This window comes from Rana temporaria, chromosome 6, assembly GCF_905171775.1.
Source record: "Rana temporaria chromosome 6, aRanTem1.1, whole genome shotgun sequence".
Taxonomy (NCBI): domain Eukaryota; kingdom Metazoa; phylum Chordata; class Amphibia; order Anura; family Ranidae; genus Rana; species Rana temporaria.
This window is the reverse complement of record NC_053494.1, coordinates 44,058,073-44,083,480: the sequence shown is the minus strand read 5'-3', so window position 1 is coordinate 44,083,480 and position 25,408 is coordinate 44,058,073. Positions and strand designations below refer to the sequence as shown.

The following is a 25,408-nucleotide window of genomic DNA, read 5'->3' as shown; positions in this document are numbered from 1 at the left end:
CATGTCATGCTTCAATATTGCACACGCTTGTGGAATGGGGTCAAGCTTCGGTACTTAAAAATCCCCATAGGCGTTGCTTTAATTTTTTTACTGGTTACATGTTTTGAGTTAAAGAGAAGGCCTGGGGCTAGAATTATTGCTCTCGCTCCAACGTTCGCGGCGACATGTCACATGTGTGGTTTCAACACTGTTTTCATATGTGGGCAGGACTTGCGTATGTGTTCGCTTCTGCGTGCGAGCACATAGGGACAGAGGCACTTTGATTTATTAAATATATCTTACCTCTAGGCTGGGAAGCCTAAATATAAAAAATAAATAAAAAAAAAAAGAAGATTTTGGCTTCCCAGCCGAGGCGGCGCCGTTTTTTTTTTAAATGCAGAGGCCGGGCGTGACGTCATAACATTGCTCTCGGTCTCCGATGATCATAGAGATTCCGGCGACCATCTGGTCCGCCGGAAATTTCTATGGTGGACATCCGGGCCCGGCGAATCCCTTCTCCGACTCACCGATTGCAGCGGTCAGATGGTAGAAGCACCGGAGGGCGTCGGTAGGGGATTGCATTTGAAAGACCGCTGTGCAAATACAGGGTGACCTAAAATTATTCTCTAGGGTCTCTACTAAAAAAATATATATGTTTGGGGGTTCCAAGTAATTTTCTAGCAAAAAATACTGATTAACTTGAAACCAACAAGTGTGACAAAAGGGTTTAATCTTTAAGGGTTTAATCTGTAAGGGGTTAAACTTCCCTCGTTCATTCCTTTGATCTAAAGCAGTGGTCTCCAAACTGCGGCCTGATGGCTGGATGCGGCCCTTTGCTTGCCTTTATTCAGGCCTTGGAGCACTATCCCTCCCAATGATACGAGACACTATTCTGCCATCTGATTCCGTTAATGGAGTACCATTTCTCCCACTGACACCACTAATGGGGCACTATTCCTCCCTATGATACCAGCAATGGAGCACTATTCCTCCCCCTAATAGCAGATGTTTACTCCCACTGATGCCAGGAAAATTTTCTCTCCCGCTGGCCAAAATCCAGCCCTCCAAGAGTCTTGAAGGACAATAAACTGGCCCTTTGTTTAGAATGTTTGGAGACCCCTGATCTAAAGAACAAAAAGGTTACAATGTTTATAGTTGGCTCAGCAGGCTGAGGAATGTTGTGAAACTTGGCAGACTGCCTGTTTTGTGTTTTGACAGCTGTGGGCTTAAGCAGAAAACTGCATAGAATTTGGAAAATAAATCGCGATTTTGATTAACGATTAATTGTGCAACTCCACTAAGGCTGCATTCACACATCAGCATTTTGAAACCCGGGCAGATTTGCAGTGTATCTGCCCGCAATATGAAAGCGCGGATGTGTAAATGGCAAAAATCACAGGACTTGCCTTGCATTCATTTGAATGACACTTAAAATCGTGGCGTGAGTCTGCTGCAATTGTCGCTTGATACATCGTGCTGAAATCACGCCAACAATCGCCCAAAAAAAGTTCAGGCACTACTTTTGGGCGACACACTTCCCACGATGAGTGGTGCCACGATTTAACTTGTGACAATCACTGTAGACCCGGCCCACGATTTGAGGTGTCATTCAAATGAAAATCATTTCAAATTCAAGTACCGATTTGCCATTCACACATCAGCGCTTTCAAATTGCGGGCAGATTCATGGCAAATCTGCTCACGATTTAAAATGCTGACATGTGAGTAAAGCCTTAGTGCAAAGCCCAGAGAAGTGGAATTCAGAACACAAAACAAACTGTTAACACATGAATACCGATGTATTCATTATGCAGACTGGTGATAGAGACAAGATTATACAAACGACTGCTCTTCTTTTAGGCCCACGGTAAAGCCAATGTGAAACCTTACAATTATAGACATTTGCAGAACACTGACAATTTCAATTGTTTTAACTGGAGCTGGAAATGAGTAAACATTAATAAAGCAGTTAGAAGTCATTGCTTTACGTGATTATGATGACAGTCACACCTCAAATATCTCCTAAGCAAACAGGTAATTCAGCTTTGCAAGAGTCTGGGTCAGCCATCCCTACTGAGGCTTAAACATCAGATTAGGAAATACATGGCTATATCATGACGTGTGTGTGAAGAAATAACACTTTTCTACAATGTAAAGTATTGAGTGTACAGTTTGTATAACAGTGTAAATTTTCTGTCCCTTCAAAAAAACAACACACAGCCATTAATGTCTAAACTGCTGCCAACAAAAGAGAGTACACCCCTAAGTTAAAATGTCCAAATAGGGCCCAAAGTAGCCACCATTATTTTCCAGCACTGCCTTAACCCTCTTGGGCATGGAGTTGACCAGAGTTTCACAGGTTGCCACTGAAGTCCTCTTCCACTCCTTCATGACGACATCACGGAGCTTGTGGATGTTAGAGATCTTGCGCTCCTCCACCTTCCGTTTGAGGATGCCCCACAGATGCTCAATAGGGTTTAGGTCTGGAGACATGCTTGGCCAGTCCATCACCATCTACCCTCAGCTTCTTTAGCAAGGCAGTGGTTGTCTTGGATGTGTGTTTGGGGTTGTTATGTTGGAATACTGCCCTGCGACCCAGTCTCCAAAGGCAGGGGATCATGCTCTGCTTCAGTATGTCACAGTACATGTTGGCATTCATGGTTCCCTCAATGAACTGTAGCTCCCCAGTGCCAGCAGCACTCATACAACCCCAGACCATGACACTCCCACCACCATGCTTGACTGTGGGCAAGACACACTTGTCTATGTACTCCTCACCTGGTTGCCGCCACACATGCTTGACACCATCTGAACCAAATAAGTTTCTTGGTCTCATCAGACCTCAGGACATGGTTCCAGTAATCCATGTGCTTAGTCTGCTTGTCTTCAGCAAACTGTTTGCAGGCTTTCGTGTGCATCAGCTTTAGAAGAGGCTTCCTTCTGGGACAACAGCCATGCAGACCAATTTGATGCAGCATACTTTGCATGGTCTGAGGACCGACAGGCTGATCCACCCCTTCAACCTCTGCAGCAATGCTGGCAGCACTCATATGTCTATTTCCCAAAGACAACCTCTGGATATGACGGTGAGCACGAGCACTCAACTTCTTTGGTCGGCCATGGTGAGGCCTGTTCCGAGTGGAACCTGTCCTGTTAAACCGCTGTATGATCTTGGCCCACCTTATTGCAGCTTAGTTTCAGAGTCTTGGCAATCTTCTTATAGCCTAGGCCATCTTTATGTAGAACCTCAATTCTTATCAGATCCTCAGAGAGCTCTTTGCCATGAGGTTTCATGCTGAACTTCCAGTGACCAGTATGAGAGAGTGAGAGATAAAACCAAATTTAACACACCTGCTCCCCATTAATATCCGAGACCTTGTAACACCAAGTCACATGACACCGGAGAGGGAAAATGGCGAATTGGGTCCAATTTGGACATTGTCAGTTAGGAATGTACTCACTTTTGTTGCCAGCGGTTTAGACATTAAATGGCTGTATGTTAAATTATACAAGAGGGGACAGCAAATTTACACTATACACTCACTACTTCACATTGTAGCAAAATGTAATTTCTTCAGTGTTGTCACATGAAAAGATATAATAATGGGCAGCACAGTGGTGCAAGCTGCTTGCTGTGGGGGCACTTGGCAGAAGGGAGGGGCCAGAAGCACCAACACGGCACCCAAGAAGAGGATGACTGGGGCTGCTCTGTGCAAAACCAGTGCACACAATAGGCAAGTACAACATGTTTGTGAGTTAAAAAAAAAACCACACACACAATGCCATTAACACCGCTTTAAGAGCTGCTCCCTCCTTCCCAAGTCAAAGGATGGTAGAAACCAATCAACAACCAAATAAGTGAACACAAACGCTTCCATTGCAAGTCAGATTTGATGGGACCATTTTATTCAAAACCAAAACAGACAGGACATAAGACAAGGACTCACCACAAAGTCAGATCAACTGGCACAAAAAATAAGGAGGGAGCGACTTCCCCCCCCCCCCCCCCCCCCCATTGTCAACACCCAGTGTCGCACTCAATTGTAAAGGGGAAGTAGTGGCTTAAAAAAAAAAAGTACAGTACGCCTGAGCAGCAAAAAAGTATTTTAACCTGATCAGAGATATGCAACTATATAAAGATTGATGTAGACGATAGAGGTTATACTTATTTCTTAATTGGACTTAAAACAGGGTACTTCTCCTTCAACTCTGCTACACAAAAAAAAAAAAAAAAAAACATTGCATCCAACTCTAAAGTGGTAAAAAACATTAGTAATATATAACAAAACAGAATTCATCTTCTACCTCCTGATACACATAACTACCTTTTAAGTCAAGAACAAAGTCAGGTCATGGTAACCTGATTTCAGAACGAAATGCTTCATCTGCTTTGGACAAAATCTCCACTTTGTATTTATTTTAGTAAGACGCCAGGAACTTACAGATAAACTTGAGGGATATATTACAAAGTAATGCCGTTGTCAATGTTCTAAACAAATAAAATAAATATTTAATGCAACTAATGCAAGTACTGCATTTGACTTTGTATCAGCCTTTGCAATCCATTATACATCAGCAATGACTGGCAGAAGACTTGGAGTGTTAAGGGACAGCAATGGAAGCCAACCAGGTGAAATGCTGGCAAATATGTGGAGAAGGACCAAGACAGGAGTAGAAAACAAGAGAGACCAGAAATGTCCTCATTCTGCTGCTCCTTTACTGTCCAAGGGACACAAGGGGAGGGGGGTGTTGCTATAAAATGTTCACGGCTGTGCTTGATGCATTTTTCAGGCACGTTTTTCAGTGCATTTTGCAAGCAGTTTTCGGGCGTTTCAATTTTTTCCCTAAAACACATTGTATATAGCTGGCTGCTAGGGAGGGGGCTGGGAAGCCGGCTGCTGCGTCTTTAGCAACTGATGAGTCATTAGCTGTCAGCAACGCTGTATCCTGGCCTAGGCCAACAAGGCCCAGGCCAGCACTTTGTAGGGGGGCAGCACAAAAAGATTCCCCGCCGGCTTGTGCTACACCGTTATCGCCAGTCTTATGGGGCGGACTGGGCAAAAAGCCAAATTTAGTCTAGCGCCCCCATAAAGCAGCCGCACTGCTTCCGGTATGCAGGCGGCCGGCATTCTGCAACTGTGGGGGCGGCTGTTTTGACTGTCCGATCATCCTGGACCACAAACCTTCCTCACGGTGCTATATGTTTTCTGCTGCACCATTGGAATGGTTAGATCTTCTTAGTCCTCTCCATAAAATTATCAGAAATTTGTGCTTAAAGCAGAACTATAGGCAACACTTTTTTTTTTTCCATTTTGGATACAGTAAGGGAGGGTTTTAGCCCCTGTCAGTTATTTTTTACCATCCCTGTCCCATTGCAAAGATTTCACATCCTGCCCCATAGCCAAACAGGAAGTGAGAGGAAATCTATGCAAATTAAGGGAATCCATTGCCTATTGAACTAGTGTCCCCACTCGGAAATTTCAGGGTGGGTCTTAAACATGCGTTCTGTGCTAGGTACAGCGCTACAATGATAAGAAACCCCAATAAAGGGTTAAAAGTGAATAAAATACGTGAATCAAAGCAATTGCACATAAACAACAACACCATGAAAAGACATGTGTGTATAAAATAATAAAGTAAAAAATGAATACGTAAATAAATGAATAAGTAGTTAAATAAATATAGTGCAATATATAAGTTTCAATATTCGCAAATTACCGTCGGTAATTTATCGGCGTATATCGCGCACTTTTTTCCCCCTTAAAATAAGGGGAAAATCGTGGGTGCACGATATACGCCGATAGCCGCTTCCCGCGCTCAGTTTGAATTCCTGCGCCGACATATACCGAGTACAGTACACTCGGGTACATTCGGCTAGGCTCGGCTTCGCTCGTGCTCACGCATAAACGTCACAGAGCGTGAGCGCGAGCGAAGCCGAGCCTTGCCGAATGTACCCGAGTGTACTGCACTCGGTATATGTCGGCGGAGGCGTTCGAACTGAGCGCGGGAACTCGACTTGAGGCGAGCGCTGGAGAAGCCGGGAGGACACCACCGAGGCCGCAGACGGACGCCGGACCAGAAGATGGACGCTGGGAAGACACTGTAAGTAATAAAATCATATAACTTTTTTTTTACAGGAATTTCGGGGGCAACTTTAGGGGTGCGCGGTATACACGGGAGCGTGCTATACCGCGATAAATACGGTAATGTGTGCTAATGGATAAATCCTAGAAACTCAGTCGTCAGATGAATCAATCTTTGTGAAGAAAATAGAAAAAAAAAAAACTTCCTTCCACCAATAGAGGCACCCAAGTGCTGGTGATGTATTCTCCTTACCATAGAAAGTGACCATCACGGCGGTCAGTGAAGGCGCAGGGTTTTAAAGTCTCCTTATAGACTCACAGTTGGAACCGATATGAACAGATGGTAAGGCACAAAAAGGACTACATAGTGTATACTGTGATGTATATTTTAATAAAAAAGTAGTAATGCACTTACAGATATGTAGTATTAGTGCGCAATGTATACGGGCACAGTGTCTTGCGGAGTCTCCTCCGCTCGTTCGGCTTGCCGTGTCAACGAATCTCAGTTTGGAGAAACGTGATGTCGTCAGTACAGGCCACATCCTACGCATTTCGTCACTACTGGACGTCGTCTGGGATGGGCTGCTGCGTCATCACGCATGCCCTTAAATGCCGCCGCACCGCCATCTTAACTGAGGGCAAAAAGCGGAAGGGCTATACTAAGACACTTAAACGTCGCCATTTTAACTAAGGGAAGCCCTGATAACATTTAAAACATGTGGCACATAAGATCTCATATCAAAAATCCACTTGGTTTCAAGTTTAGAAATAGAGGAAACCCCATTAGTGCCTCTCCAGTAGAGGTCGACCGATATATTGGCAGGCCGATATATTGGCCGATATTTGGCTGTTTTGGAGAAATCGGCATCGGCCGATTTTCATCCAAATTAGGCCGATATTTAACATGGCCGTTGGCGGTGCCTCGGATCCGGAGCTAGGCCGAAGCCGCGGCCTTTCCTGATGCTGTGACCGTGGCAGCAATCCGCGGATTGCCGCCGCGGTCACAGCATTAGGAAAGGCCTCGGCTTCGGCCTAGCTCCAGAGCCGCGCCCATCTTGGTACACCCAGCGCGGCAGCCCTCCCCTCTGTTTACACCCAGAGGAGGAGGGGCCCGCTCGCTGCTATCTGCTGACTATTTTATTTTTAGTTTTAGGAAGTCGGCAGCGGACCTGTAACCGCCAATCGGCGGCCACCGCTGCCGACATCCTCCACTCTGGAAAAAAAACGGTAACTGTCGGCCTGCGCTGCATTTTGGGGTTTGTAGGCAAAGGCAGGGCGCGCAGCTGTCAGGGGACTTTTTCTTTACAGTGGAGGATGTCGGCAGCGGCGGCCACCGATTGGCCGTTACCGGCCCGCTCTGCATTCTGGGGATTGGAGGCAGAGGCAGAGCAGCACGTCAGGGCCTGGGACAAATGGAGTCTTGTGCTAGGCTGGTGGGCATTGATGAGTGAATGACATTGGGCTGTACTGGTGGGCATTGGTTGGCACTGATGAGGTGATGCAGTGGTTGGCACTGATGAGGTGATGCAGTGGTTGGCACTGATGAGGTGATGCAGTGGTTGGCACTGATGAGGTGATGCAGTGGTTGGCACTGATGAGGTGATGCAGTGGTTGGCACTGAGGTGATGCACTGGTTGGCACTATCGACCATCGGCCGCCCCGATTTCCAAATATCGGCATCGGCCAGAGAAAAACCCATATCGGTCGACCTCTACTCTCCAGTATGGACAACGTTTTTCAAATCGGGATAAAGAGAGTCCCATTAAGTTGCTGGTTGTGATATTTAGCATAATGTTTGGATAAATTATGCTTAGGGAAACCTTGCATTATATTCCCCACATGTTCCCGGGGTGTGGCCTTGACAGGAAGGGGAGTGTCATATTTAAATTAGGCAATGCACGAGTTTAGTCAGGCCTAGGGCAAGCACAAAACCTAAATACACTACTGGCTGTCAGAGGGGTTTACCCACTGAAAGTAAAAGAAAGCTCTGGAGCGGGACAAGCGACGGGCTCTCCGGGTGATGTCATCAGATGGCCACACCCCATTGCTATACAAGAGTCGGTAGAGAGCGGGCGACAACAAAACAGATGAAGACATCAACAGAATAAGAGCGGCTTTTTTTTTTAAAAAAAACTTTAGTAACCAGCAGCGGTGAGGAAGAGGATGGCTGTGGGAAGAGACAGCTTGAGAAGACAATGGGAAGCAGAAGACGGCAGAGCTATGAATAAAGGAATTATCAAAATACAGCTCTTGTGTAAAGGGGGGGGGGTTCAGATTCCGATAAGCCCCTGCCCACAGACCCCCTACAACCACCAGCTAGGGTTGTCAGGAAGAGGCCCTTGTCCTCATCAACGTGGAAGCAGTGTGCTGTGGGGGGGTGCAGAGCCCCCACCACCCCAAAGCACCCACCCCTCCCATGTTGAGGGCATGCGGCTCAGATAAGGGTCTGGTGTGGATTTTGGGGAGGGGTTTGTGAGACACCACACTGTTTTTTTCGAGAATTTTTTTGCACCCAATGTTTTATTTTTCCATTCAGCGGGGAACCCCCGCTGACAGCTGATGACTCATTAACAGTAAAACTTTGCACACCTTTTGTGAAGATGTCCCTCAATTGTTGATTTAAACTGAAAGTTCAGTTGGCCTTTAATAGTAACGTAGAAAGTTCTGCCTTTCGTAACTATGCAAATCTCAAGACCGGATGAACAGAAATACAAATCATTTGGCTTCTATCTGTGTATATATATTTTCATAAAGATAAAATAAAATAGGGAAGGGGAGGGATACTCTGAATAGCTTACCTTCTTCTGCTAGGTCTTTGTTTATCACCAGCTTCCCGTGTCTCAAATAGTTCAACACTGGCCCAAAGTATGTGGGGTCCCGGTCTATTATATAGGCACCAATTTCATCCTGCAAACATGAAATGTAGATGAATTAGACAATTAAAAGGCTTATGCTACATCCTGTACAGTGCACTGTCAAAAGGATCCAAATTCCAATATATGTGCAGTCCCCCCCATCCGCCCCACATCCAATCACTAGCTACCAAAGCAGGTTCAATGGTGTTTTTTTTTTTAAACACGTCAGGCATATTTTGTAAAACCTCATCTAAAGAATAGGTTACGAAGGAATGGGGAAAATAAATTATAAAAACAACATTTTTTTTTGTATACCATTTAACTTTAAAGGGTATCTCACTTTAATAAAGCATATCTCCATCCCATAACCTTAATGCATTTATGTACAGTGATGTATAGACCCGTTCAATACAATAGTACTCACATTTCAGCAGCAACTTTCCCCAGTCGATAGTGAAATGCTTTTCATAACAATTTTATAACATTAGGTTTAAACTCTTATACAAGCTTGTTGACCACATTTCCCCCCCCCCGGCGTAGTTTTAAAATGACATTGACATAGCAGATATTTATCCCAGTGCCATTTTGAACTGTGGCAGGGGTCAGCAGCTCCTGTGGGTCCTGGCAGGGGTAAGCACTGGAACCACCAGCTACCTGTGACAGCTCACATGCAGCACTATGTTTCAGCTCCTGGGCTTCCACAGAGCACTCCACTTCCCCGTTGTGTGTTTACATTGGGAGTGTGATGACGTCACTGCACATTCATTTAGTGAATTTAGAGGGCCAGGCAGAGCCGTCGTAGCTTTGCCCAGGCTTTCATACAGCAACTAATACAATGCTATATAATAGATAACTGCTATAATGATCTATTGTAGGCTGACCACACACACACACACACACACACACACACGGTAAGTCCAGTAGAGCTTCAGGCAGCATGTGCAGGAGCCTGGCATTGCACCCAGCGAACTTATGAAAAAAAATAAAAAATAGCAAATTTGTTTGCTGCAAAAAATATGCACATTTGTTTTTTATTTTTTTTTACAAAGGTGAATTTAGCCTTTAACCACTTAAGGACCGGACCAAAATGCTGCTAAATGACCCAAGGGGTTTTTACAATTCGGCACTGCGTCGCTTTAACAGACAATTGCGCGGTCGTGCGATGTGGCTCCCAAACAAAATTGGCGTACTTTTTTCCCCACAAATAGTGCTTTCTTTTGGTGGTATTTGATCAACTCTGCGGTTTTTATTTTTTGCGCTATAAACAAAAATAGAGTGACAATTTTGAAAAAAATTCAATATTTTTTACTTTTTGCTATAATAAATATCCCCCAAAAATATATAGAAAAATAGTTTTTTTTCCTCAATTTAGGCCGATACGTATTCTTCTACATATTTTTGGTAAAAAAAAAAAAAAAAATAAATAAAAAAAAAAAAAAAAAATCGCAATAAGCGTTTATCGGTTGGTTTGCGCAAAATTTATAGCGTTTACACAATTGGGGATATTTTTATAAACTTTTTTTTTTTTTACTACTAATGACGGCGATCAGCGATTTTTTTTGTGACTGCGACATTATGGCGGACAATTTTGACACATTTTTGGGACCATTGTCATTTTCACAGCAAAAAATGCATTTAAAATTGCAGTGTTTATTGTGAAAATGACAGTTGCAGTTTGGGAGTTAACCACAGGGGGCGCTGTAGGGGTTAGGGTTCACCTAGTGTGTGTTTACTACTGTAGGGGGGTGTGGCTGTAGGAGTGACGTCATCGATCGAGTCTCCCTATAAAAGGGATCACTCGATCGATGCCGCCGCCACAGTGAAGCACGGGGAAGCCGTGTTTACATACAGATCGCGACGAGCGGCTATAAACGAATAGCCGCGCCGTCGTCCCGGATCACTCCCCGCGGGAATCCGACCGCCTCATGTAGCGGGGGGGGGGGGGGTCCCGATCGGAACCCCAACCCACGTCTAGGCAGGGACGTACAGGTACGCCAATGTGCCTGTACGTGCCATTCTGCCGACGTATATCTCCATGCGGCGGTCGGGAAGTGGTTAAAAGTTTCCGGAGCTCAAGTGGTTAAGAAAACCAATTTTGAAAGGGAAGTGCTCTTTTATGCACAAGGCACCTGCACAACAGGATATCATTTGCACAGAGCACAGAATACATGAATAATGCAAAACAGCATAAATGAAAACCAGGATATAGTTTTATCCTTGGAGGTAAGGATATTCAATAGAGCACAATAAGAACGGTGCAACTGAACCACATCCAGAAAGTAAAAAGCAATGCCTTGGTGCTTTAAAATGTGCCTAGTTTGTTGTGGTAGTACCGTATATACTCAGGTATAAGCTGACCCGAATATAAGCCGAGGCACCCAATTTTACCACAAAAAAACTGGGAAAACGTATGGATTTGAGTATAAGCCTAGGGTGTCCATCTGCATGCCTCACTGTGCCCATGACTAGACTGACGTTTAACATGGGAGTCTATGGAAGGGGTTCCCCCTTTTTTTTTTTTTTTAATCGGTGCTTCCCAGCCGTAGGTCCCCCAGACAACAAACTTTGCACACTTTTAGAGGAGAGATGGGGCTATATGTGTGCCAAGTTCCGGGTCCAGGGGACCTACAACCGGCCGATACCGGGTCCCCAGAGAAATTACCATTTAACATGGGAGTCTACGGAAGGGGTGCCTGGGTTTGAAAAATTGGTGCTCCCCGGCCATAGGTCCACCCGGCCGGTACCGGGTCCCCAAAGTCTGGGAGAGCGGGCACAAAAAGGTGACTTGAGTATAAGCCGAGGGGGGCATTTTCAGCACAAAAAAACATGCTTAAAAAAAAAAACCGCTTATGCCCGAGTACATACGGTACTTGTTCAAAGATTCTCCTGCACTCAAAAACTGCAGATGTTGTAGGAGTACTGCTGAGTAGAAGGCACACTAGACCCATTTAAGCCAGACAATTCTTTGGGATATAGTATGGAAGGGAAACACCAAGTATTACTTATTTATTAGATTGTGAATAGAAGGTCTTAGAAACCAAAAGAGAAAATAGAACTAGACTGGTTACGGTGAAGTGGACTTCAAAGAACCCAAAAGCCCTTCTTGAGGATTCATAATACTTGTAGCTATCGGTTTTATCCACGTGGTTTAGGAAGCCTCTACAGCGCATCACACTGGTTTGTAGGAGGGCTTTTACGTTGCCTCAAACCTTTTTATATTAATCCTGCTCTGCACCCACATTGGGCAGACTTCCATTACTTCCGGTCAGTTCTGCCTCGGTTACGGCGACACAGCTCATTTGTGCCGTTTACCATCATCACCAAGACCTCTTACACACTATTAGATTCTCTGCATAGTTTTATCTTCAGATTTGCCAAAACCATATAATATGAGGTCGAACCTTAAGAGTTTAAATTTGTATGCAATCAGGCAGGCTCTTGCACTACATGGTTTTGGCAAATCTGAAGACAAAAATCTGCAGAAAATCTAATAGTTTGTATGGGGCTTAAAAGTGAAAACAAAAATCTTAGATTGTCTCCAGAACTGAAACAGTAGGGAAATCTTCCAATGAGGACACTAGTTCTGGTGAGCCCGCTGACAAGGTATTACTTCATTTCAGAGGGATTGTATCACTTCCTGGTTTGGCTATGGGACAGGAAGTGATGGGAAATATCCTTAATGGGACATACAGAGCAAAAATAAATCTTACTCTATATAAATAAAAAAACAAAAAAAAAAACAAACAAACAAACAAACAAACAAACACACACACACACACACACACACACACACACACACACACACACACACACACACACAATCTTAACCACTTCCCGACGGCCGTACAACTTTGTACGGCCGCAGGGTGGCTCTAAATCTCTGAGTGGCCGTCTTTATACGGCCTCCGCTCCTCCTGGCCACTGGGGGGCGCGCGCCCGCCGCATCACTGAGATGTCTATGGGCGTGCCTGGCGGCCGCGATGTCCGCTAGGCACCCGCGACCCGCGGTCACAGAGACAAGGACATGGATCTGTGTGTGTAAACACACAGATCATGTCCTGTCAGGGAGAGAGGAGACCGATCTGTGTCCCTTGTACATAGGGACACAGATCGGTCACCTCCCCCAGTCACCCCCCTCCCCCCACACAGTTAGAACACGATGCAGGGTACACATTTAACCCCTCCCTCACCCCCTAGTTTTAACCCCTTCAATGCCAGTCACATTTATACAGTAATCAGTGCATATTTATAGCACTGATCGCAGTATAAATGTGAATGGTGCCAAAAATGTGTCAAAAATGTGCGATGTGTCCGCCATAATGTCGCAGTCCCAATAAAAATCAGAGATGGCCGCCATTACTAGTAAAAAGAATAAAATAACAATTCTGTCCCCTATTTTGTAGGCGCTATAACTTTTGCGCAAACCAGTCACTTATTGCGATTTTTTTTTTTTTTAACCAAAACATATGTAGAATACATATCGGCCTAGACTGAGAAAAAATAAAATAAAATTGGGCAATTTATTATAGCAACAAGTAAAAAATTTTTTTTTTTCAAAATTTACGCTCTTTTTTTGTTTATAGCGCAAAAAATAAAAACCGCAGAGGTGATCAAATACCACCAAAAGAAAGCTCTATTTGTGGGAAAAAAAAAAAAAAAAGGACGTCAATTTTGTTTTGGAGCCACGCCGCACAATTGTCAGTTAAAGCGACACAATCCCGGAAGCTGAAATTTCACCTGGGCAGGAAGGGGGTATATGTGCCCAGTAAGCAAGTGGTTAATTAACATTGCCATATACTTAAAAATACATGAAACTGGGTCTGCTTTCACATGCATCTTGACTGTACCATAACCTGCAATGCATAATACTCTGACACAGTTCACTATTTAGCTCACTATTTTTACTATAAAGCCTGAGCGTGCCATATGACACACATAAGGGCAAAATAAAAACGGTATACAATTGAGACTCTCAATCCCACAACCACGCACATCTCAAATGTACTCAAAAACAGATAAATAGGCAGCAAATCCACCGATAGTTGAGCATGTACAGTATGTACAAGGAAGTAACATCTGGGGAATAGATATATTCATGTAATTATTATCATGTACTTGCTGCTAACATATTGCTGAAGAGCAGCTAAGTAAATCTAGAATTCCCAAGACACAAATCATTTCCCTTGTGGAACTTTAGACACTTACAAGTGAGCAAGAATAATAAGTGTTATGGCATTAGTAGATTGACAAACAATTTGTGTTGTGCAGAATCCAACAGCTGTGACCAATGCTTCTACATCTCAGGAAAAGGGCAACTCTGTATTACACATTAAAGAGAAGCCGTCATAAGCCTTATCAGGGCAAAATGATCAAAGGAAACCCAAGTTAGGAGCAAAACAATGGGCTGCCATATGGTTGGGTCAGTGCCTTGAATTATTGAAGCCAGAGCAACTGCAGTCATTAAATCTCACACATGCCATGTTTATAATAAAGTGGTTATAAAAAGTTTAGCGTTTTATTTATTCATTTATTACATAACATGTTATACTCACCTGCTCTGTGCAATGCGATCACACAGAGTGACCCCAAGCCTCCTCTTCTGAAAACAATAATTGGCAAATTAGAAGCATTCCACCAATAATCTTTTTAGCTGCCTGTAAGGGTGCCATTCTGACCATCTTAATGGAAGCACTCTTCATACTGACCACCAGTGTAAGGGGTATTTTCACTATGGAAACCCAATGAACTGGATTTAAAAAAGGGGTTTGCCAAGACCTGAAAGTTTAAGGGGTTTATCTGGGGTAAAAAGTTGGAGAAAGGTGGCTATAGATACTCTTTCAACAATGTAATACCATGTTTCCCCGAAAATAAGACCTACCCTGAAAACAAGACCTAGTTTAAAGTGCTGTTGAAATACTAGAATCCACTCTATTACAGTGTTATTACGTGTAGACTGTGTGTGTTTATGCAATCTAGTTGTGCCAAATACCTTCGGCATAGCGCTGACCTCCCACTGCTCTCAGCTGATCTCACGCTGCTCTCCTCTTCTCTTTTCCTCTCAGCTGTCAGTGGGGGATCTCAAGCCCCCCTCCATCTGCAGTTCTCAGAGCTGGGAAGAGGCTTCCGATGGGGCACAGAAGCACCGAGCGGCGCTTAGCTGATGTCACTGTGCGCTGCTCTTCTGCAAGCTGTCAGCGGGGGATGTTGGGCCCCCCTCCCTCTACAGTGCTCGGAGCTGGGATGAGGGCTTCGGCTGGCCATGGAAGCGCCGAGCGGCGCTCAGCTGATGTCTTTCTGCTCTTCTGCAAGCTGTCAGCGGGGAATGTCAGGGCCCCCTCCCTCTGCAGTGCTCGAAGAGGGGAAGAGAGCTCCGGTGGGTTACAGATGTGCCCAGCACTATAAGAAGGTATGTGGCACTAATGGATTGCAGAGACGTACACATTTTGCAATATGTGGTGCTTTATGAGTGGATTCTAGGATTTTACAAGCACTTTACACGTTTCCACATGGGATTTCTGACAGGCATGGGAGAGAGAAGACAGCACAGGGCATAAGACCTGTCCCGAAAATAAGCCCTAGTGTGTTTTTGTCTGCCAAAATTAATATAAGACCCGGGCTTATATTCTGGGAAACACGGGAGTAGCAAGTAAAAATTTTAGGCATTTATCAGGAAATTACGGCCTCTACTTCTATGCAGATCAACCCAACAGTGGAGTTCTACCCTGCTCCACTCACCAAAATCTTTAAATTTGGGCATACATTTCTACAATACTATAAAAGCACAGAGATAAGGAACGCAAGAACTTTATGTATATCACTAGATATACCATAAGTTTACAGTTTGTTTTTTGTTTATTTATTCTTTAGCTGTGCAAAAAAAATAAAAATCAATGCCAGAAAAATTAAACATTTAACCTAGCTACGTGTTCATTGGAAGGACAGCTTATAAAAGTACATTAATCTGTCTTTATATTTGCCCCTGTAATGAAGGGCTGGGCAGGGAAAATGCCAGAAGTATAAGCCAATTAGGCTCCACTTGTCACTCTAAAGCTGACCATACACTAGTAGAACTACGTTCAAAACTATTCATTTTCAGATAGATAGTTAGTGAGCACAAACAATAGTTAGTGAGCACAAACAAATTCTAAGTTATATAATGCACATGCTCTAGAAAAAAATATAAACCTGTTTAACCACCTCAATACCAGGCACTTTCATCCCCTTCCTGTCCAAGCAATTTTTTAGCTGTCAGCGCTGTCACAATTTGAATGACAATTGCAAGGTCATGCTACACTTTACCCAAATAAAATTTTAATATTTTTTTCCCCCTACAAATAGAGCTTTCTTTTGGTGGTATTTGATCACCTCTGCGGTTTTTATTTTTTTGGCTATAAACAAAAAAGAGTGACAATTTAAATAATAAATAAATAAATAAATAAATAAATAAATAGCAATATTTTTTACTATAATAAATATACCCCAAAATATATAAAATAAAAATGTCCTCAGTTTTGGCCAATACATATTCTTCTACATATTTTTGGTAAAAAAAAAAAAAATATGCAATAAGCGTATATTGATTTGTTTGCGCAAAAGTTATAGCGGCTACAAAATAGGGAATAGATAGATTTATAGCATTTTTTTTTTTTTTTTTTTACTAGTAATTGTGCCGATCAGTGATTTTTATCGTGACTGCGATATTGCGGCAGACACACCGGACACTTGACACTATTTTGGGACCAATCACATTTATACAGCGAACAGTGTTATAAATATGCACCGATTACTGTGTAAATGTGACTGTCAGGGAAGGGGTTAAATGTGTACCCTAGTGAGCGAGTCTAACTGTAGGGGACTGACTGGGGGAGGTGACCGATCTGTGTCTCTATGTACAAAGGACACAGCATCGGTCTCCTCTCCCCGACAGGACTTGGAGAGACAATTTTAAAAAATAGTAGTTAGGTAAAGCTTGAATTCCCTTCTAAGCTTTTAAACAGCAGATGCTGTCTGAAACATTTAAAGTTTCCTCATTTGATTAACCAATTGTTCAGTTGGCGAATCTTTTTTCCTTAAAGCACTTGTAAGGTTTCCTGGGTTCTCTCCCAGAAGGCTGTAAATAGGCAAATCCTTTTCTGTGTGAATGCAAATCAAGCAGGGAGACCCAAAATAGACCCAACAGAGAAGCTCATCTGAAAGCTGGAAAGATGCAAAAATCAAGAAGGCTTTACATATTTAACACAAGTATTTACCAATACAACAAACATAGCAATTACATATGTAAACGGCTCTAAACTGCTTCACTACTGTAAAGTTTATTGCATGCTACAGTATAAGTATCTAGCTGTGATGGAACCGCATTTGTTGGTCGGTTGACTCATCACCACTTTGCCCTGTAGTGATGTTGGGATAGGCGGATGGAACCACATCACACATGGGGTACATCCAGACACTTCCAGAAGAGTCGGACAAAGTCACTTTATTTAGCAAACTTCAGATGGGAACATTCAGACGCAGTGGCTGCATGAACAGTTAAAATTTTACATGTGGGCAGGAGCACAAACCCAAATGCACAGCGTGTGTGTGTGTGTGTGTGTGTGTGTGTGTGTGTGTGTGTGTGTGTGTGTGTGTGTGTGTGTGTTCTGATCCGAATGCACCCGCTCCTGCCCATGTGTCAAATTTTGACACATGACTGTGTCATTACAGCTGCTGAATCTGCATCCACTTCTATGGGCTGTCTGTGCACTGATCCAAGATAAATGAGCACACACAGCAAAAAAGCAGTTTAGCACAAAGAATGGGTCTCAGGGTGTATCAGAATGAGCCCCAAGTGACCTATAAATACAAACTGGAAGACTACTACTTAAAGTGGTTGTAAACCCACTTTTTTTACTTTTACCTACAGGTAAGCCTATAACAAGGCTTACCTGTAGGCAAGGAGAATATCTCCTAAACCTGCACGGTTTAGGAGATATTCCCCTCGCAATGCGCAGGAGGGATCTACGGCGAAAGGACCGGCAGCCGCCGGACCTTGCCGAGTTTTAAATCTCCTGCGCGCACGCGTGACGTCATCGCCGCTCCAGCCAATCACAGCGCTGGAGCGGCGATACCCGGAAGACACGCCGAGGCAAGATGAAATCTCGCTCGGCGTGGACCAGGTAAGTGCTACACACCTCGTTCCGAGGTAAGTATTTCATAATGAGCTAATATGCGGTGCATACTAGCTCATTATGACTTTTGCCTTACAGGAGAAAAAAATAAATAAAAAATTTCATGCGGGTTTACAACTGCTTTAAAGCGGAGGTTCACCCAAATAACATCTATATCAGACTAAATTCTTTATACTTCTAACATGTACAATTTTTTGTGTCTCCCAGAAGACAGCGGGGGGGTTGGACGGAGAAGGAGCCGGACGTGGTGTATGTCACCGTGGCGACCTATGCCCGAAAGTGGAACAATATTCCCCCTGAATTGGGACTTTAAAAGCCAGACCACTGGGATATACATAGAAATAGTGTTTATTGGTATAGAAAATGTCAACAGACTGGCTGGAAGTGGGAGCAAATACCTGGATTACACAGGATTGCGAAAAGCAGAAGTTACATTATTGGGTGGAACTCCGCTTTAAAAGGATCTCTCCACCCTTCACATACAAGTCAGAAATGGCAGCTTCCATATTCCCATTTTTACAGGAACACTTTAAATCACACTAGTTCCTTCCCTATGCATATCATCTCTCTATGGAATCTGAAAACAGAACCTACACTCGGTTTATATGAACGTCTTGACTTGGGACAGGTGCCTACATTTACCTTTTTAGACAAAAATTCTCTTCTATGACCCTCCAAGTTAGTTACACTGTTACTGGAGCGTGAATGTCCCTTAATTAATGGCCAAGGCACTCTAAGGTATGATTCACACCTATGCATGTTGCTTTTGAGCATGTTTGCAGTGCTTTTTGCGGTGCTTGCTGCATTTTGACACACGTTTTTACTGCGATTTTACCGATTATTTGTTTTTGCTTTAACAACCAGCTATAAACAGGTAAAAAAAAAAAAAACGCAAATCGCAGTACTTGCGTTTTGGATGCGGGTCCATTGAATTCCATTACATGCAAAACGCTGCTTTTTCTGGGGAAAAAAAGTCCCCGACCCTTTCCAAAAACGCAGAGGCACAAAAAAGAGATTTTTAATACAGCTTACCTGTAAAATCTTTTTCTTGGAGTACATCACGGGACACAGAGCGGCATTCATTACTATATGGGTTATATGGAGTACCTTCAGGTGTAGACACTGGCAATCTCAAACAGGAAATGCCCCTCCCTATATAACCCCCTCCCATAGGAGGAGTACCTCAGTTTTGTAGCAAGCAGTATGCCTCCCAAAATGGTCCTCAAAAAAGAGGGGTGGGAGCTCTGTGTCCCGTGATGTACTCCAAGAAAAAGATTTTACAGGTAAGCTGTATTAAAAATCTCTTTTTCTTTATCGTACATCACGGGACACAGAGCGGCATTCATTACTATATGGGATGTCCCAAAGCAATGCTTACAATGAGGGGAGGGAGAACATCTCCAAGACAAAAGGATTTAATTTAGAGATATACTCAAATCATAATAAATCCAACTTAGTTGAGAAAAATAAAATTTTTAAATTTAACTCGAACAAGAGGAGCCCCCGGAATCCGAGGGTCTCAAACTGCAGCCTGCAGCACTGCCTGCCCGAAGGCAGTATCAGTATTCCTTCTTACGTCCAACTTGTAGAATTTTGTAAACGTGTGGACAGAAGACCAGGTTGCCGCCTTGCAAACTTGAGCCATAGAGATCTGGTGGTGTGCTGCCCAGGAGGCGCCCATGGCCCTAGTAGAATGAGCCTTTAATGATACTGGAGGAGGCAACCCTTTCAAGCCGTAGGCCTGAGTGATTAATTGCTTAATCCACCTAGAAATGGTGGACTTTGCAGCTGCCTGCCCCTTCTTGGGCCCATCCGGTAGAATGAACAGCACATCTGTCTTCCGGATCTTCTTTGTAGCTTTAAGATAGGCCTTCATGGCCCTGACAATATCCAAGGTATGCAGCAACCCTTCCTTTCTGGAAGTAGGTTTAGGGAAGAAGGATGGTAATACCAAATCCTGGTTCAAATGAAAACTGGATATGACCTTCGGAAGGAAGGAAGGATGAGGGCGGAGAACGACCCTGTCCTTATGAAAAACAAGATATGGTTCCTTACAGGATAAGGCTGCCAGCTCCGAAACTCTTCTTGCGGAAACTATGGCAACCAAAAATACTAACTTCCTTGTCAGTAGAACCAAAGGAATATCAGCCAACGGCTCAAACGGTTGTTTCTGTAAACTTGACAGAACAAGATTTAAATCCCACGGACAAAGCGGGGATTTAACTGGAGGTTTAATACGCAAGACCCCTTGAAGGAAGGTCTTAACCAGCGAGTGGGTGGCCAGCGGCCGCTGAAACCACACTGACAGAGCAGAAATCTGTCCTTTGATTGTGCTTAATGCCAATCATTTATCCACTCCTAGCTGGAGAAAACTTAATACTCTATCGATGGTAAATTTGCGAGAAAGCCATCGCTTGGACTCACACCAGCCTACATAGGCCTTCCAGACCCTGTAATAAATCACCCTAGAGACCGGTTTCCTGGCTCTGATTAGGGTAGAGATTACTTTCTGAGACAGACCTCTACCCCTGAGAATCAGGGATTCAGCTTCCAGGCCGTCATATTTATATGCCGTAAGGCAGGGTGGAGGATCGGACCTTGCGATAGCAGGTCTGGCCGTAGAGGAAGAGTCCAAGGGTCTCCCACTACCATCCTTAAGATTAGTGAGTACCATGCCCTTCTGGGCCATGCTGGAGCTACCAGGATGACTGGTATGTGCTCCACCCGGATCCTGCGCAGCAGGCGGGGTAGTAACTGGAGCGGGGGAAACGCATAAAGAAGTTTGAACTGATGCCAAGGGCAAACCAACGCATCGGTTCCGCAGGCCATCGGATCCCTTGAGCGGGACATGAACCTGTCTAGTTTCTTGTTGAGTCTCGATGCCATGATATCCACGTCCGGCACTCCCCATCTTTGGCAGAGTGCTTGAAAGACTAGTGGATGCAGAGACCATTCCCCCGGCCATAGAGTCTGGCGGCTTAAGAAGTCCGCCTGAAAGTTGTCCACTCCTGGAATGAATATTGCCGATATGCAGGGCACATGAGCCTCTGCCCATAGAAGAATCAAGCTCACCTCTCTCTGAGCGGCTTGACTCCTGGTTCCCCCTTGGTGATTTATGTGTGCCACGGCCGTGGCATTGTCTGATTGAATTCTCACCGGGAACCCCTGCAATTTTGACGTCCAAGCCCTGAGGGCTAGTCGAGCAGCTCTGAGCTCCAAGATGTTGATGGGCAACTGCTTCTCTGGCTTTGCCCAAGTACCTTGGCGAGTGCAACCATCCAAAATTGCTCCCCAGCCCGTCAGGCTGGCGTCTGTGGTCACTATCTTCCAAGCCACTGGGCTGAAAGACCTCCCCTTCAGTAGATTCTGAGGGTCTAACCACCAACACAGACTTTGTCGGACTCTTGATGAGAGCGGCAACGGGATATCCAAGGCCTGTGGCCTTCTGCTCCATGCTGACAGGATGGCTGCCTGTAGGATGCGAGTGTGGCTCTGGGCGTATGGTACCGCCTCGAATGTGGCCACCATCTTGCCTAGTAACCTCATACATAGGCGAATAGTCGGTTCTTTCTTGCTTAGAACCAGTAGGATTAATTCCTTGATGGCTTTTACCTTCCTCAGAGGTAGGAACACTCCTTGTTGTTCTGTGTCTAATCTCATGCCGAGATATTCCAACTGCTTTGTGGGCTGGAAAGCTGACTTTTCTCGATTTAGGACCCAGCCGAACCTCTCGAGGTATTGGACCGTGAGGGCCACTGCTCGCTCCAAGCCGGGAGACGAGTGATCTATGACTAGGAGGTCGTCCAGGTATGCTAGGATCGTGACCCCTTGGATCCTTAGTTTGGCTAGGATTGGAGCTAGGACCTTCGTGAACACCCGGGGGGCCGTAGCCAACCCGAAGGGAAGCGCCACGAATTGGAAGTGACGCGAAGCCACCATGAAGCGTAGATATCTTTGATGTGGCTGATAAATTGGAACATGAAGGTAGGCATCCTTTATGTCTATGGACGCCATGAAGTCGTCCTTCTGGAGTGTGGCAGCTGCTGACCGCACGGATTCCATCCGAAATGAGCGGATCTTTAGATATGCATTTACCATCTTTAGGTCCAAAATTGGCCTGACATCTCCATTGGATTTTGGGATGATGAATAGGTTGGAGTAGAAACCCAGCCCCTGTTCCAGGACTGGTACCTCTACTATTACTTCCTGGGAAAGTAGATGATCTAATGCCGATCTTAATGCGGCTCCCTTTTCCGGATCGTTTGGAATCCTCGACTTCTGTAAATGAGGAGGAGTTAACCTTAGGAAATCTAATTTGTAGCCTGTGGCCACGGAAGACCGTACCCACTCGTCGGGAATGCTGGCTTCCCAAATCTCTGAAAAGAGTCGCAGCCTTCCCCCCACCTTCGTGGGTGGGGGCGCCCCTTCATAAGGTTGGCTTGGGGGCTGGTTTTGCTGGTTTGCGAAACCACTGCCTTTTGCCTCTAACAGCCTGTCCTTGTGATCTGCTGTTGAAGCCGAAGTTTGCTTTTGCAGGAGGCCGTCGATACTGCTTGGCATTAGAGGGCCCCTGCCCAGGGGAATACTGTCGTTTAAACGCAGGTCCCTGAACCTTCTTCTTAGTTGGCAAGAGAGTACTCTTGCCGTTTGAAATGGTCTGAATGTATTTATCTAGGTCTTCTCCGAAGAGTCGTCCTCCATGGAAGGGGAACCCTACCAGGAGCTTCTTGCATGGGGGCTCAGCCTCCCAGCTTTTTAACCATAAGAGTCTTCTCATATGGATAAGGGATAACGATAAACGTGACGCTTGCTGGATAGAATCCTTGATTGCGTCTACCGTAAAACATATGGCCTTAGGGACATCCGAAAATTTTTCTGCCTGCTGGGCCGGAATAAGTTTAAGCATCTGCTTAAATTGATCCGATAATGCTTGAGCGACCCCAATCGCAGCCACAGCTGGCTGTACTACTGCCCCTGCAGTAGTGAAGGAGTTCTTAAGTAGTGCTTCCAAGCGCTTATCAACTGGATCCTTGAACACCTGTATGTTTTCTACAGGGCATGTTAACGATCTGTTAACACATGAGATGGCTGCGTCCACTGCAGGAGTAGCCCATCTTTTGGAAAAATTTTCTTCCATAGGATATAGGACAGAGAACCTTTTAGGTGGTAAGAAGATCTTATCTGGCTTGTTCCAATCTTGGAACAAAATTCCCTCTAATAGAGGATGGATCGGAAACACAGCATTGCTTTGAGGCGCCCTCAGTGAGCCCAAAGCTGAAACCGTCGATACCTGGAGATCTGGTACTGGCAAGTTGAATGTCCTATGGACCAAGTCCGACAATCCTTGAATCCACCAGCTCTCCCTCAGGGAGACTGCCCCAGACTCCTCTGTATCCGGGTCTTCGATCCCTGAACCTACTTGGTCCGTGTCCAAGAGGTCGTCCAATTCCCCTGAGGAAAGGACCTCCTCTTCTGAGGGTCCGCGCTCGGGCGACGGAGATCTATTCCGCTTACTGCCCCGCATAGCTGCGGATATCATTTTTCCCATGCTTTTCTGCATCTCTTTTAAAGAGGTGAGTAATACCTCCTCCGTGACCATCTTAGGGTTGGACTGACCCGCGTCAGCTCCAGCCCCAGATCCCGATGGCCCCAAGGCTCCCTGTAGGGAAAACAGCGGCATACCATGGTACAATACCGAGGTACATCTGCTACCTATTGGTATTTGGAACTATAAAAGTTAATTGTCCAAACACCTGTTTGGGGGATAAAAAAATGCTTCCTCTCCCCTAGATGACTTTTTTTTTTTTTTTTTTCGTTTTTGTTTCAAATCCAGGAAAGAAAAAACATTCTGTCCCCCTGAGTAGTATTGCAAAGAAAAACTATGAGATGGAAAAGAAACAGCCTATTTCTAGGCTTGACAAAACAGTCCTCTGAAGACTGCAATATCCTTTCTGGCCACTGTGTGTCCTCGGCGCCCCGTGCTGCCGCTCTGGTCTTTCTCCTCAGTTCCAAAGTATTGATGGAACAAACAAGGAAGGGCCGCCCCTTCCTTTAAGCCACTGACCCGCCCTTCCCCCCCAGCAACCTCAAACAGGAAATGCCCCTCCCGACAGGGGGAGGGGGGGGGGGATTTTGGGAGGAAGGGACCTCTCTGTTCCAGCAAACTGCAGCCTGCAGCCTGGAACCATGAGGAGGTCAGCGTTTTGCCTGCTTGCAGGCTCTAAGGAGGAAGACTGAATGGAGCATCGCCTGGAGGCCTGCAGGTAAGCAAAGCTCTCTGACACACACATATATTTTTATATAACACAGGCCCCACTCAATGCTTTTCCAACACTACAAGGGAGGTCACATCTTATGGGGAATAATACATAGAGAGCCATCCTATCTTTATGATATGTGACTAGTTTGCCAGATGCAGTGCATAACTTTAGGCATGTCCCCTGTGACCCCCCAGAAAAAAACCTGCTAAGAACCAAGTTCCGCAAGTTTTCCCCTCACTTACCTGCTCCATGCCGCAGGACTTTGCCAAGCAAGAGGCCCAATCTTCCCCCATCTCGGTGGGGATGTCTAGACCTTCAGGCCCTGGGTTCCTATGAAGGATCCACTGTCCTGGGCCCATATAGCACCCTGGCAACAGAAAACTTTAGGTACCCAAAGGTTTCTAAGTTCTGGGCCCAGGGTCCAGCTCTCTAAAAAGAAAAGCATTATGGGCTATACCCCAAGGGTTTGGGGTCCGGTTACTGACCACTTTAGCGCTGAGGCTTTTTTGGACAGAACCGGTAGCTCACCTAATCCCAAGGATGCGGAGGCAAGCTAAACCATGACTAACACCTAAGACACTGGCGTAAAAACTGAGGTACTCCTCCTATGGGAGGGGGTTATATAGGGAGGGGCATTTCCTGTTTGAGATTGCCAGTGTCTACACCTGAAGGTACTCCATATAACCCATATAGTAATGAATGCCGCTCTGTGTCCCGTGATGTACGATAAAGAAAAAGCATTGATGTGAATATGTTCCATAGCAAACCATGTTAAAAAATATCCCTGCATTTCTGCAAAATGCATCAAAAAACGCATTTGTGTGAATGGAGCCTAACTGCCTGTACATCAAACATGCTCTTAGGCTACTTTCACGCTAAAAACAGTGCCTAAAAATCTCACAAAAACCCATTTCCATTAAAATCAATGAATGCTTTCACACTGGGGCAGTGTGCTGGCAGGGCTGTGAAAAACTCCCCTCTCCATTGAAATGAATGGAAAGCTTTTGAAAAGCGCTCAGTGTTTTTACTTGCAGTTTAGAAGCGCCTCAGTGTGAAAGTGGCCTT

The 25,408-nt window shown here is 44.9% G+C and overlaps 1 protein-coding gene across 3 annotated transcripts in view; it reads right to left on the bottom strand.

Annotated features, from left to right (window-relative positions):
* Window positions 1–25,408, bottom strand: part of LOC120943429 (BTB/POZ domain-containing protein KCTD5-like) — a 75,641-nt gene that overhangs the window by 40,835 nt on the left and 9,398 nt on the right. For all 3 annotated transcript variants that reach the window (XM_040356719.1, XM_040356721.1, XM_040356720.1), the window contains exon 2: window positions 8,860–8,968. In XM_040356719.1, coding sequence (XP_040212653.1) covers window positions 8,860–8,968 — 109 coding nt within the window. The remainder of the gene's footprint in view (window positions 1–8,859; window positions 8,969–25,408) is intronic.